Source organism: Mercurialis annua, linkage group LG5, assembly GCF_937616625.2.
Source record: "Mercurialis annua linkage group LG5, ddMerAnnu1.2, whole genome shotgun sequence".
NCBI classification, from domain to species: domain Eukaryota; kingdom Viridiplantae; phylum Streptophyta; class Magnoliopsida; order Malpighiales; family Euphorbiaceae; genus Mercurialis; species Mercurialis annua.
Genome location: NC_065574.1, coordinates 50,697,765 through 50,712,017, shown reverse-complemented (window position 1 = coordinate 50,712,017; position 14,253 = coordinate 50,697,765). Strand labels below are relative to the sequence as shown.

Here is a 14,253-nt window from a genome sequence, read left to right as displayed (position 1 = left end):
GATAACAAAAAGGGCTTATTCGTTTCCAAAAATAATTTAAGAGCTAGTGTGTATTTTTATGATAACTACAAGAGTTTGTTTTTACCTTTTGCCTACTATTTTTTTTTTTTGAATTTACTGCTTAGCAAGTAGATACCTTAAAACCTCTCTGAACTAAACAAAAACCCACCCACCATCATCATCTTCTCTACCAGCCGCCAATTCCATTTCCTCAAGAAAACACAGACAACAATGGCAACTCTAACCCGCCCACATCACCAATCCCATCTCTTCACAAATCTCTCTCTCAAACCCAAACCAAAACCCGCCCATTTCTCCCCATCAAGAATCAAAATGTCCCTCCAAGAAACCGCCCCTTCCGTCGCCATCGTCGGCGTCACCGGCGCTGTCGGCCAAGAATTTCTCTCCGTGCTCACAGACCGCAACTTCCCTTACAGGTCAATCAAAATGCTGGCATCCAAACGCTCAGCTGGAAAGCAGCAGACTTTTGAAGGCAAGAATTATACCATTGAAGAGCTTACTGCTGAGAGCTTTGATGGGGTTGATATCGCGCTTTTTAGCGCGGGCGGGTCGATTAGTAAGGAGTTTGGGCCGATTGCTGTTGAAAAAGGGTGTGTTGTTGTTGATAATAGCTCGGCTTTTAGAATGGTTGATGGGGTTCCTTTGGTTATTCCTGAAGTTAATGGTGATGCTATGAGTGGGATTAAACTTGGGGGAAAAGGCGGTTTGATTGCTAACCCGAATTGTTCGACTATTATTTGTTTGATGGCTGCTACTCCTTTGCATAGACATGCCAAGGTATAATCACATTTGATTTTGGTGAGCTTTGTTTATTGATTAGACCTTTATGGTAGATTGCCTTGGGGCCTAATTATTGCGGAATTATGTCACTTTAGGCATGGTTTGTTTATTTTAAAATGAATGTGAGAAAAATTAGTTGAAAAATTGAATTCTGGTGAGGTTGAGGTTTTCAAACAAGAGAATTGAATCAATAGATTTGAATTTTTAATTTGCGTTTTAGACTTTCCGAATGAAGTTTCATAGTGTTTGATGATTAATAGCTACTGAATTGACTACAACTAACTTATTCTTTAAGGTTAAAAATAGCTGCAATCCTTATGATAGTTTTTCCAGGGAGGGATGTGTGTATGCTTTGTGAAAAGAGTTTCATTGTCTAAAATACTTATCAAGTTTCTGAACCGGTCTAGAACTGTCTCACAAGGGTTATTATGAATTTTTGTTGTATAATGGCAAGTGATTAATGAGGTGTTGTAGGTGAAACGCATGGTTGTCAGTACCTACCAAGCAGCCAGTGGTGCTGGTGCTGCTGCAATGGAAGAGCTGGAGCTGCAGACTCGTGAGGTTTCTTCTTCCTGTCCACTCTCTTTATACTATATCTGTATTGGTTTCTCTTTATCTGTAACTATTGATTTCATGTTAATATTAGTGGAAATTTACTCCTTTGTCGCTTATTACAGGTCTTGGAAGGAAAGCCTCCCACATGTAAGATCTTTAGTCAACAGGTTCGTCTATTTGTTATAAGTTATCCCTAACCTATGCACTTTTAGTAATTTTTTAATTTTCTTATTACCAAGTATCTAAAGTGTTCTCCTAATTCATTTCATTTGCAGTACGCTTTCAATTTATTTTCACACAATGCACCTGTTCAATCAAACGGATACAATGAAGAGGAAATGAAATTAGTAAAAGAAACACGAAAAATTTGGGTATGTGTTAAACCTACCAATTCTTTAATTTAATCATTAGATATATTGTGGTTGGTTTGGAAGTTTCTACTGAAAATTTGTGTTTCTGATTTATTGCGCTTTTATAAAACTTTTCCTTTTTTTGTTCACGTTTCAGAATAACATGGATGTTAAGGTCACTGCCACATGTATAAGAGTTCCTGTCATGCGTGCACATGCCGAAAGTGTCAATCTTCAGTTTGAGAAGCCCCTTGATGAGGTATTTTAGTGATACTTTTGAAGATTATATATACCATGTACTTTTGGTTCTTTTTACTTTTGCTCTATCGGAATGCTGCTTATCATTGTAGTGATACATGTTCAGAACTTAGATGTGCCAAAAGTTTGTTCAGTTTTCGTGTTCTAAAACAAATTGTTTTTTTCGGTATGAATGTTTGAATGCAATTATTCTGAGACATATCTTACATAGGTTTCTAGCTAATTTATTTTTATCTTTCTTAATTTGATGTGTGCAAAATACTGTGCAAATGCTGCCTTTTTATAATCAACAGAGCTAACTTGCAACTGCTAATTGCCAATTGTAATTGAAGCTTATCATTAATCTTAATTTTATTTATGTCCTTAATCTCTATATTGTTGAGTTAGCAAAAAGTTATCGCCAGTCAGTATGTTCACGAACTACTTGACTGGAAAATTTAAATTCCTGATGCAGAAGCTATGGAATTTGCAGTTTTTCTCTTCTGCTTTGTGTTAAATTAAGAGATTTCTTCCATTTTTTTTGCTACAAAAACGTTGGCTTAAGATCATGCAGTGTAACATATCTTGTTTTCCTCTCCGTAGGTCTTAAATTCTGTTTTCTGCATTTGACTGATGTCAATAACTTGGACTTAACTGATATATTTTCTGACCATATCTTTTAAGCGAAAAGCTTAATACATTTTTCGTTTGCACAAAATTTTCTAGCTGTAACAATTACCTCCTATCATTTCCCCCTCAAGTAGATACAGCGATAATGTAGACCCAGTAATCCCTTGAAAAGAGCAATTATGATTAATATGCAGTTTCTTGTGTATGCTGTCTGAAATGTTTAGCAGACTCATAATTTTTGAATTTGTTGTTCATCCAGGACACAGCAAGGGAAATTCTGAAGAATGCCCCTGGATTGGTGGTTATCGATGACCGGGCGTCCAATCACTTCCCTACACCATTGGAGGTATCAAACAAAGACGACGTTGCCGTTGGTCGAATCCGCCAAGATCTGTCACAAGAAGGGAATCACGGGTAAACCTAATTTCCGTCCATGTTTTTATACTAAATGATCTCATACTTCCTTCCAAAAACGAAATCTTTTTATCTCATTAACTCTGGAATTGCAAGCAGGTTGGATATATTTGTTTGTGGGGATCAAATACGCAAGGGGGCTGCACTTAATGCCGTTCAGATTGCTGAGTTGCTGCTATAGTCCGGCTTACGGCTCTAGGCTAGTATTTTTTTCATATGTATGATGAATGCTTGATCAGAATGGCGGCCGACACCAATTAATTTTTGAGTCATCTGTTTTTCTAGTTTTCAGAAGCAGACATACATTGTTTTTTTGAGGTTGAGCTAATTCAAAATCTATGTAGTATTAGTCTCTTTTTTTGCTGCATTAATTTTCCATTTTTCTAGTATTTTTTTCTTTTCTTTTCATGTATACCAGGAAGACAAAAGCATTAATTCTGGTACCAACAGAGTAGATAAAAAGAGAGCTAAACAGAGTGAAAACCTAAAGAGAGCAGAACAGTGAAAATGGTTTCATCAAAAGCTTAACAATTTTTTTTTGTTTAATAGATTTCATTAATTTCAATGAAAATCAATTTATTAAAAGAATAAATAAGAAAATAGTTACTATTTTTCCATTTGATTGTTAAATATATAAATAAAAAAAACCTTGAGTTTATTGATAAATAATTATTTTTGGTTGTGTTTGTCATTTAACAAAGTTCATTTTGCCTCTTGAATTGTGAACTTGGAACAAAAAGATCAATAGATTAAAGGGTTAATTCCTAAAAAAATCACGAATTTTACACGAAGTTTCATTTTAATCATGACCTTTAGAAGTTGCCTTTTAAAGGCACGAACTTTCATATTGTTTCAAATTCATCATTTCAGTGTATTTTTATTGACTAAATTTTTCACTAAATCATTAATGAAAGATCCAAATTATTAATCAACATCAAATCTTATTATCTTTCGGCTAGAGTATTTAGGATTAGGAATTTTTAGTCAAATAAAATACACCGAATTTTACTTTGGTGATAGATTTGAAATAAAATGAAAGTTTGTGCCTTTAAATGACAACTTTTAAAGATCATGATTAAAATGAAATTTCGTGTAAAGTTCGTGATTTTTTTAGAAACTAACCCTAAATTAAACTCATGACTTTAGATTAAAACACTTCTAAGATAGGCGTTTTGAATAAGAACATCCTCGAAATAGGCATTTAGATCCGTTTTAATCCTTCAGATCCAAATTGTCAAATAGTTTTCTCTCACTTAGTTTTAATTTATATAGCTTATCCATGCGGTTATGCACTCTTCGAATAGGAATCCATTTTCTGAAAGATCCTAACTTTCGTGCTTTGGTGGGTCTCCGAGATCTTTTCGATGACCTATGTTATGTTGAAGGGATATCTATATGATCCGATCGATTGCGTAAAGCATGCGGTAGCAATGAAACCGGGGAAAGTATACAGAAAAGACAGTTCTTTTCTATTCTATTAGTATTTTCTATTCTATTAGTATTCGATTAGTATTAGTTAGCGATCCCGGCTCGGTGAGTCCTTTCTTTCTAAGCCCGGGTAGGACGTGGATCGATCATGACGAAAATGGACTTCTCCGTAATGTAATAGAAGAGTCACGGTAAGTCTCTAGTTATTTTCAATCACCTTCTGGAATAAAATGAGTCAAATTAATAAATATGTTGGTGTTTTTGTCCAAAATTACAAAATAAACTTTTATTGGTTTGATATTGCTAATTTTGAAAATGAAAAAAAAAGAAAGTAATTTTGATGTATAATTAGAAAATAAAAACAACTAAATTTTTATACATAATAAATATATCTCCAATTCTCCTTCATGAATATGATATAAACCTTTAGTTATTATTTAAGAGCAAATTATTATTAGCCCCCCATATATATTATAATTCACATTTTTATTTTTCTTTTTTAAAATTTAAACGCTCTGATTCTGCTACATAATAAATATATCTCCAATTTTCATTTGTTTATTATATTTTTTCAATAAATTAATAGGGGCAAATATGAAAAATAGCAATTAATGCTTTTTTGATGCTCCCTCCGTCCCACAAAGATACCACCTTTCTATTTTGGGTGTTCCAAATTATAGGCCACCTTCTATTTTTGGTTAATAATTTTAAACCTAAAAGTCTTACTTACCCCTAATAAATGTATATTGTTATCTTCAACTTAATTAATTGCTCCATGTTCCAATATGGAATAAATGCCATTTTTTAATACCAATGCAAAATACACCAATATAAAAATTAGTCATTAATACATTATTTATTTATTTAAAAAAATATTAAAGGCTAAAAATGGAAAAGTACATAAATAAACTAATTTTAACTAATCTAAATACTTTTTTCTTAATTTCCGTGTTTGTCCAAACGGTCTATCTTTGTGGGACGGAGGGAGTATTATAATATGACAAATATTATGGACCAAAAATATTTTTCAAATGCAATAAATATTATGAACCGGAAGGAGTAGTAAACTTTATAGAATATGTAAAAGAATAATTTTAAGTTTATTTATTCCATATATTTATTTCGTTTTGAAATGAAGAAAAAGAACTTTACTTTTCTTGAAAAAATAAGTTAAAGAAAAAAAGGAATCATAATTTTGTTCCCTCTCTTCAGTGGCCTTTCGGCTTTGCATTGGACAACTTCCTGACCAAGTTTTGATCACAACTTCTTGACCAAGTTTTGCAAAAGAGATCCAATGATTTGAGGATAATTGATTCCAAATAGAATGACAAAATTTATTCCCTACAGAGATATAACTATATTAGCCATCTTTATATTCTTTTTAATTTTTTAATCCTATATTTAATATTTATTTAACTAATCAGTTATTAAATTTTAAAAATTAACACTAATATAGTCTTTTAGCTTATCTTCTTTTCCAAAAGATAGATTAATTGAAGGGATTAAAATTCATATATAAAGTTATAAAATAGCAAACCAACAAACTATACGAACTTCAAACTCGAAACTGCCCATATGAGCTTCCAAAGATGCAAAAACAAAAAACAAAAATTCAAATTGAAAATAATCAAGAGTGGATTTGGCGAAAGGTGCCAACATGGCCTCAATGATGAATATAGTTCAGAATGATGTTTTGATTTTGCTAATCTCATCTGATCAGACCGTAAAACTACTTGATTTTTTAAACTTCATGCTTTTCAAGCTCCAATTTTAGATTGAATCCAAAAAGTTAGATATAATAGAACACAAACTCAAGCATCTAAAGACATTATTTAAACTGACCCGATCATGTAATATTTAGAAACCTCTACTTTTTAAGCTAATGACCTTACAGATAAAAAAAACTCCTTAACTTTTTTGATCGAGCTAATTATTCTTTTGACCGATTTAAAAAGAAAAAAACACTCAAATATTAGAGTTTTAAGAAAATTATTAATAAAACTTAGGAGGTTGTTTTCCGGCCACCAAACCAAACTCTTCCAACCACCTAATGTAGGAGGGAGTTCCAAAATGAAGTTTTATTAAAAAAACAAACAAACTAAATAAGACATATTTAATCAAAGAAAGTAAAGATTAGCGAGTAAAGGAGGTAGTTTTCCGGCCAGAAGGCCAAAAACACCCCTTCAAAATTATAGTTTTGGTTTTTTTCATTTTGAGAGAGAAGATAAATTTTATTTTAAAAAAAAATATTATATATCTTTTAGCCTAATTTTTTTAACAGCAGATTGTGATATTATGGAATTAAACCGAGATTACAATTTAAGTGTCGAAGTAAATTGTGTATCAAAACTACAAAAAAATATTCATTTTTTAAGACGTTAGGGGCATATTTGAACCTTTCTAAACGTTGAGAGCTTACTTGATCGTAAAGTCAAACCTTAGGGGCATAAATGACCCTTTACCCATATAAAAATAGATGAAAAAACTAAATTATTGACAAAAGTAAAAATAAAAAATCATATGATTTGATTTTTAAATATAAAAAATTAAAATACGAATTACAACATATATCAGGACATCGCAATAATTTGTTCATAATCTTTTATTTTAAAGAAAACAATTTGTTCATAATCCTAAAAAAATTTAGCAAATTTTTAAACTTAAAGTTAAAACGAACCCATTGTCGAGACGTGTCAAACGCAAATAAGCCAAGCGATGACCTCATTATAAAACATCAGCGTACAAAAAAAGGTAACTCTGGCCTTTCTTTTTCTACTTCTTGACTTCAAACAGGAAGATTTTTGAGTGACCTAAATAGACTGATGTTTTCTTTATTTTTTCTGTTTCTTTCATGATCAAAGGGTTTTTATTCAGTTTTTTTCTGGTAAGAATCTACTTAAAATCTTTTATAATACAGAATTACAGTTTATTGTTATTTTTGATTGTTTTCAAATTTTTTTCCATGGAAATAAAAGTATGATTTGCATAATGTGGTTTAATTTTGAAAAGCATCTCACTTTTTTACTAAAATTTCTAAATTTATCAACGTCCTTTTGTTTATTGTGAGTTTTAGATTTTTATTTAAAAAATTTCAGTTGTATGATGCAATTTTTAAGTGATGATTTTTAATTTGTATGCAGAATTGCTTAAATGGGTAAGACAATTCAAGTATATGGATTCCCTTCGAGTGTGACTGCAGAAGCAGTCAAGCAATTTCTTGAAGGATATACTGGTAAAGATACTGTTTATGCAATCAAGGTTAGAGATACAAAAACTGAGGGTACAAGAAAATATGCTATTGTTCAGTTTTCAACTGTCAAAAATGCTGAACATATACTTACATTGACCAAAACCCGCCTTTGGTATGGCGCTTCGTATCTGAATGCTCGAACGATGAATAATGATATTGTACCAAAGCCCCGGTCCTTCCTTTGTAGCATGGAACATGTAACCTTGAACTTTGGTTGTCAGATTTCGAAAGAAAGGTTTTCGACTCTTTGGAAAAAGGAAGATGTTTCCGTGAAATTCGCTTTTGGATTAAGAAAGATACACTTTTTTCTTTCTCATCGGCGAGTGAGCTACAAGTTAGACCTTTCCTATGAAAACATTTGGCAGATTGAGCTACATCGCCCACCTTCTCAATCCGTAAAATATCTTGTGATTCAGGTAGCTTCATTATGTCTTAGTACTTATTTTCGGAATATTTGAGTTATTTATTGTTAGTGATATTCTGGTAATGTGTATAAATTTTTAAAATACGTTGCTTGATTTTTGTTTATTTATTTCTTACATTTAGCGAAACCATGTCCCTTATTATTTGTCGCAAAATGATCATTAGTTACAATTTATTGAATTTTTTGTTGAGTTGCTTGGTGTAGAAAGCAACCTCGTTTGGTATATCAAAGAAGAATTTTTTTAACTCGGTGTCATTAAGAAAGTTGGAGAATTCCTATTTCATGGACTTTGAAAATGCTTTACCTTGGATTAAGTATAAGGATTATGTTAAATATTAGGCAATAAGTCTAAGTCTAACTGGAGTAGTTTGTCTGATGATATAAGTGTGTTATGAAATAATTCTAGGTATAAGCTTACTTTATTGTTGGAATCCTTCACTCAAAACATATTTCTTACTTGATTAGTGTAAATCTTTTCTCCCCTCTCCTTCTCTTTTTCCGGTTATTATGCTTTTATTGTTGATGACTGCTGAGAGGAATATTGATTTGTGTAAATGGTGCACATAACAATTAATTAAATGAATGAAGAAAGGCAGAGGTAGACCTAGACACAATATGGAAAAGAGTGCTTCAAGATGATCTTGTAGCCCTACATCTTTCCTGAAATGCAGCTAAACGTTGTTTGAAAATGTACATAGCCGGAAAATTAGTTTGAGATTAAGGCAAAGTTGGGTTGAATTTATGCATATAACAGTCAAATGTTTTTTCTTAATTTTGTCTTTTGCTACTTGACTAATACAAGGTTTTTTATTCATATGTATATTGCTAATGTGGTTTCTTTTCACAGTTGTATGGAGCACCTCGGATATTTGAGAAGGATGTACGAACAATTTGCAATGTTTTTGATAGTCCTCTTTTCAACTATTTCATGGATGACCCTGATGATCAATGGGTACGAACAACTGACTTTACTCCATCATGTCTTATTGGGCATTCATCAGCATTATGTTTGGAGCTCCCTTTTAATCTTCAAGTTCCAAAATTTGAGGAGAATTTTGGGTTTTATAAAGAAGTTGAAGGAAGTTTTTTATTGGAATATGGTTATGCTTTTTCCAGTAATCAAGATCTGGTTCCCATTGTTGGTCCTCCCTCAGGTGTTGTTTTACCTTTTGAGATCTTATTTCAAATTAATTTGTTGGTCCAGAATGGGTGTCTTGTTGGAGTGGCACTTGATGCGAGCTTTTACAAGTTTGTTGACCCAAGTAGAATAGACATTGCTTTTGTAGAGCAGGCCCTTGAAAAACTCTTTTACATGAAAGAATGTTGTTATGATCCTTGTAGCTGGATGAAAGAGCAATATTTGAAGTATCGTACTGAAAAGGGTACTCCAAGATCGCCTTATATATCCTTGGATACTGGTTTAGTATATGTGCGAAGGGTTCAGATAACACCATGCAAAGTGTATTTTTGTGGTCCAGAGGTTAATGTCTCCAATCGAGTGTTACGCCATTACCCGGAAGAAGTTAACAATTTTCTGCGTGTGTCTTTTCTTGATGAGGAATTAGATAAGATGTATTCAACAGATTTAGCTCCTCGGACTTCTTCTGGAAATGAGAATAAGAGAACTGCTATTTACAAAAGGGTTCTTTCCGTTCTTCAAAATGGAATACATATAGGCAACAAAAAGTTTGAGTTCCTTGCCTTTTCATCTAGTCAATTGCGTGAAAATTCTTGCTGGATGTTTGCTTCTCGATATGGTCTTACTGCTGCGGATATAAGAGAATGGATGGGCAACTTTCGTGAGATTCGAAATGTGGCTAAATATGCTGCCAGACTGGGTCAGTCCTTTGGATCATCCACTGAAACGCTGAATGTTAGTAGGGATGAATTTGAAGTCATAGCTGATATAGAAGTTGAAAGGGGTGGAATCAAATACTTGTTTTCTGATGGAATTGGAAAAATATCTGGCCCATTTGCTAGGAAAGTGGCCTTAAAATGTAGCTGCAAAGGCTCTCCATCTGCATTCCAAATTCGGTATGCTGGGTATAAAGGTGTTGTGGCAGTTGATCCAAATTCAACCAAAAAATTATCATTGAGGAAAAGCATGTGCAAATATGAGTCCGGCAACACAAAATTGGATGTTTTGGCATATAGCAAGTATCAGCCTTGTTTTCTGAATCGCCAGTTGATCACACTTCTCTCTACGCTTGGTGTTCCAGATCGTAATATTGAGAAGAAACAAAGAGAAGCTGTTGAGCAACTTGATGCTATGTTAACCGACCCATTAAGGGCACAAGAGGCACTGGATTTGATGTTTCCTGGAGAGACTACTAACGTTCTTAAGGAAATGCTTTCATGTGGTTACCAGCCTGATGCTGAACCCTTCCTGTCAATGATGCTCCAAACATTCCGTGCATCAAAATTGCTTGATTTGCGAACAAGAACTAGGATCTTTCTTCCAAATGGAAGATCCATGATGGGATGTCTAGATGAGACCAGGACCTTGGATTACGGGCAGGTATTTGTGCAATATTCTGGTAGTAGACCAAATCAGCTAAATATGTGTAAGGGAAAAGTGGTTGTAGCTAAAAATCCATGCTTGCACCCGGGGGATGTTCGCATTTTGACGGCTGTAAATGTACCGGCTTTGAGCCATATGGTAGATTGTGTTGTTTTTCCGCAGAAAGGACCGAGGTAAAACTTTCTAATCTAGCCTAGATCAGTCTTTTCATAAGAGTTTGAGTTTGAGCTTTAGTTTAAGTTTGAGTTTTCCGCATCATTTTCTGTTTGTATAGCTGTTGGGGCTTTAACTGTTCTAGCGAAGTATAAATGTGCAGTCTGTCATCCAAGATCAACAAAGCAGCTTATTTTTGTCAAAAAGGGACTTGAAAGTTTCTTCTCTATCCTATTATTCCAACAATTATTTGTTGCATATTTGTTATCAAATGAGTAACTCTTGTCATCAACGGTTCATTTGGACTCTAGATGGACGTCGATAGTTTTCTGTATTTGAAGTTTTTTTTTTGATCATTCTGTTTTCGAAGTTAAATGCACTCTTTCAGAAATTATAGTGTAAAAGAGGTTTATTGACTTCAGTATCTGAATTGTAATCTCAGACCTCATCCCAATGAATGTTCGGGAAGTGATTTGGATGGAGATATCTACTTTGTCTGTTGGGACCCTGACTTAATTCCATGTCGCCAAATCCCGCCTATGGACTATACGCCAGAGCCAACTGTGCAGCTGGATCATGATGTTACAATTGAGGTATTACATATCTATATATAAAATGCTTTAGAATTTCTATATCGTCAACTAAGGTAGTCTTGTTTTCTTTGCTCGTTAGATTATCTGACACTTCAATTTGTGTTCAAATGCATTCTTGTCTCGCAACATTTAAGTAGTAATAAACATACACCCATGTTCCTACTCTACAAACTTCCCATTTCTTTTTTGACAAAGATGCAGTTCGAGATCATTTGTAGTGGAGGATGAGAATTGTTAAAGCTGCCCCCACTTTACTGAGGATCGAGGCTTTGTTGAATAATAATCTTACTGTTCCCCTTGAATTTGTTTTTCGTTTTTTGTTGGCAAGAAGAAGAAAAATATTGAAGTAAAAGAGATATTTGTAATTTTGTACGCATATGCTGGCTAGCTTAGAATTGGTTCATATCTTGCATTTGAATAGTGGAAAATTAATACATGAGACCTTCTTGGCCATAGTATTTTGCCCGGACCTATAAATTCGTTTGCGATTACTATAAAATAATTTTTTTTAATTGAGAGATTTCATTTTCTCTGTGCAGGAGGTTGAGGAGTATTTTACCAACTACATTGTAAATGACAGCTTGGGAATCATTGCTAATGCTCACACTGCAATTGCTGATAGGGAGCCTCTGAAAGCAATGAGTGAGCCGTGTCTCGAACTTGCCAAGAAATTCTCAATTGCAGTGGATTTTCCGAAAACTGGAGTACCAGCTGAAATACCTTCTAACTTACGTGTTAAGGAATATCCCGACTTTATGGAAAAGCCTGATAAACCTACCTATGAGTCTAAGAATGTGATTGGAAGGCTATTCCGCGAAGTGAGAGACATTGCTCCTCATACAAACCATATCAAGACATTTACCAGGGAAGTAGCGAGGCAGTGTTATGATCCCGAGATGGAAGCTGATGGCTTTGAGGATTACATAGATGATGCCTTCTATTACAAGAACAATTATGATTACAAGCTCGGAAATCTTATGGACTATTATGGCATCAGAACTGAAGCAGAAATTCTCAGTGGAAATATAATGAAAATGTCGAAAGCTTTCACCAAGAGAAGGGACGCAGATGCAATTGGTACAGCAATAAGATCCCTGCGAAAAGAAGCTAGGTCCTTATTCAATGAAAAGGGAAGCTTGATAGACACCGAAGCTGATGATGTATACGCCAAAGCCTCAGCTTGGTATTATGTTACTTATCATCCAAATTACTGGGGTAGTTACAACGAGGGGATGAAGCGCGATCATTTTCTTAGCTTTCCGTGGTGTGTTTATGACAAGCTGATGCAGATCAAAAGGAGCAAAGCAAATATGCGAAAACGATCGTCATCTTTGCAACGCCAGTTTCGGTTTGGACTTCAGTTGAACAATTGATAGCAGTATGCTTATAAGTTTGTAAAGTGCACTTAAGTTTGCTAGGGAGTCATCAATGGTTTTTTTTTGTTTTGTTTGCAAATTTCTGATAAGCCATATTAAATCAAGAACTGATCAAGGATCAAGTTCTTTCATGTGGCTTATAGATTGCCTATTTATGAGGGAATTTTGTATATATATGGTTAAATAACAGTTAAATGGCAGGATTATGATTTTTAGTAAATAGTGTGCAAGACTTTAAATATTACAGGTACCCGACTTGCTTACTCTAGTGAGGTTTTGCTAATTTAGTGTGAAGTTCTGTTTTGATTTGGATTTAAAAAGTGGTTTGACCTAAAAATAATTTAAGATACTTTTATTTTTTTATTTTTTTAGATATAGTTAATTAAAAATATGAAATTGTTCGAACTAACTGTCAACATTTTTTAGTCAAGATATATTCATCAATTTTATCAAAATTATGAATATTTAATTTTATTTTGTCTTTTGTTTATCTCTAATTTTTTTTTATTTAATTGTCCCACTCCTCTTTGGTCCTCAGAGTTCAACTTATCTCATGTAACTTTCCTCCGTTTATATATGGTGCTACATAGTTATTTTTTAGCAAAGTAAATGTTACTTTGTACATTTATCATAATTTGATAGATAGATTATGTATTTGAAGGCTTTGTATATTTATTATCATTAGTCTTTCAGACCGAGGTTTTTTTGTTTCTTAACAATACAATTTACTAATTTATTTCTATTAACCCTGCTAACAACTAACATAAAATAGATCTACCTATAAAAATATCATTGGATTGAGGTAGGGCACACATTTACTTTAAAAAAAAAAAAATCAAATTATCATATTACAAAAAAAAGATACACCAAAATATGTAATTATAATTATTTTAAAAAAATTAAAATGAATAGTAGAAATGCATTAAATTCATTGTATTTGAGAAAGCTTAAAAAATTAAGGCCTAATTACTTAAAAACCACCCACCTTGTAATTTTTTTTCATTTATACCACGACCTAGGAAAATTTTCATTTGTACCCTATTTTTGATTTTTATGTTTCGTTTGTACCCCAAGAGTAAGTTTTTTGATAATTTAATTAATTTAAAGATGAAAATATTAAAAACAAGATAGATAAATGATTATCATTAACATTTTATTAGAATGTAGGTTAAAAATGAAGAACTAATTTAAACTTTTATTCAAAAAAAAATAGGTCAATTCAACTCATTAGGGTAGAGATGAAACATAAAAATCAAAAATAGGGTACAATTGAAAATTTTCCTAGGTCATGGTATAAATGAAAAAAAATTACAAGGTGGGTGGTTTTTAAATAATTAAGCCAAAAATTAACGATATATGTCTCTGAATAAAAAAATATTGAAAATTTTAGAATTAGAATTTAATTTGGATAGAAATTGTGCAGCATGAGAAAATTTTATGTTGGTTTATATAATGATTATAATTTGATATACACTTCCCAACATTAATTCTCCTTCTGATTCATAATATTTGTCGTATTTG

The 14,253-nt window shown here is 32.8% G+C and overlaps 2 protein-coding genes across 3 annotated transcripts; both read left to right on the top strand.

The window, feature by feature from the left end:
* Positions 1-139: 139 nt before the first annotated feature.
* On the top strand, positions 140-3,354 carry LOC126683114 (uncharacterized). The gene is made up of 7 exons (XM_050378946.2): positions 140-798; positions 1,276-1,362; positions 1,479-1,523; positions 1,632-1,727; positions 1,864-1,965; positions 2,833-2,987; positions 3,087-3,354. Exons 1-7 carry the CDS (start codon positions 232-234, stop codon positions 3,166-3,168), a joined length of 1,134 nt encoding a protein of 377 aa, XP_050234903.1. The 5' UTR covers positions 140-231; the 3' UTR covers positions 3,169-3,354.
* A 3,789-nt stretch (positions 3,355-7,143) lies between these two features.
* Positions 7,144-12,952, top strand: LOC126681056 (RNA-dependent RNA polymerase 1). 2 transcript variants are annotated; one of them, XM_056105740.1, is made up of 5 exons: positions 7,144-7,166; positions 7,556-8,081; positions 8,937-10,783; positions 11,206-11,356; positions 11,896-12,952. In XM_056105740.1, exons 2-5 carry the CDS (start codon positions 7,566-7,568, stop codon positions 12,727-12,729), a joined length of 3,348 nt encoding a protein of 1,115 aa, XP_055961715.1. In that variant the 5' UTR covers positions 7,144-7,166; positions 7,556-7,565; the 3' UTR covers positions 12,730-12,952. The 2 variants fall into 2 exon arrangements, with proteins under 2 accessions (XP_055961715.1, XP_050232388.1); XM_050376431.1 differs by lacking the exon at positions 7,144-7,166 and adding an exon at positions 7,174-7,299.
* The last annotated feature ends 1,301 nt before the right edge of the window (positions 12,953-14,253 follow it).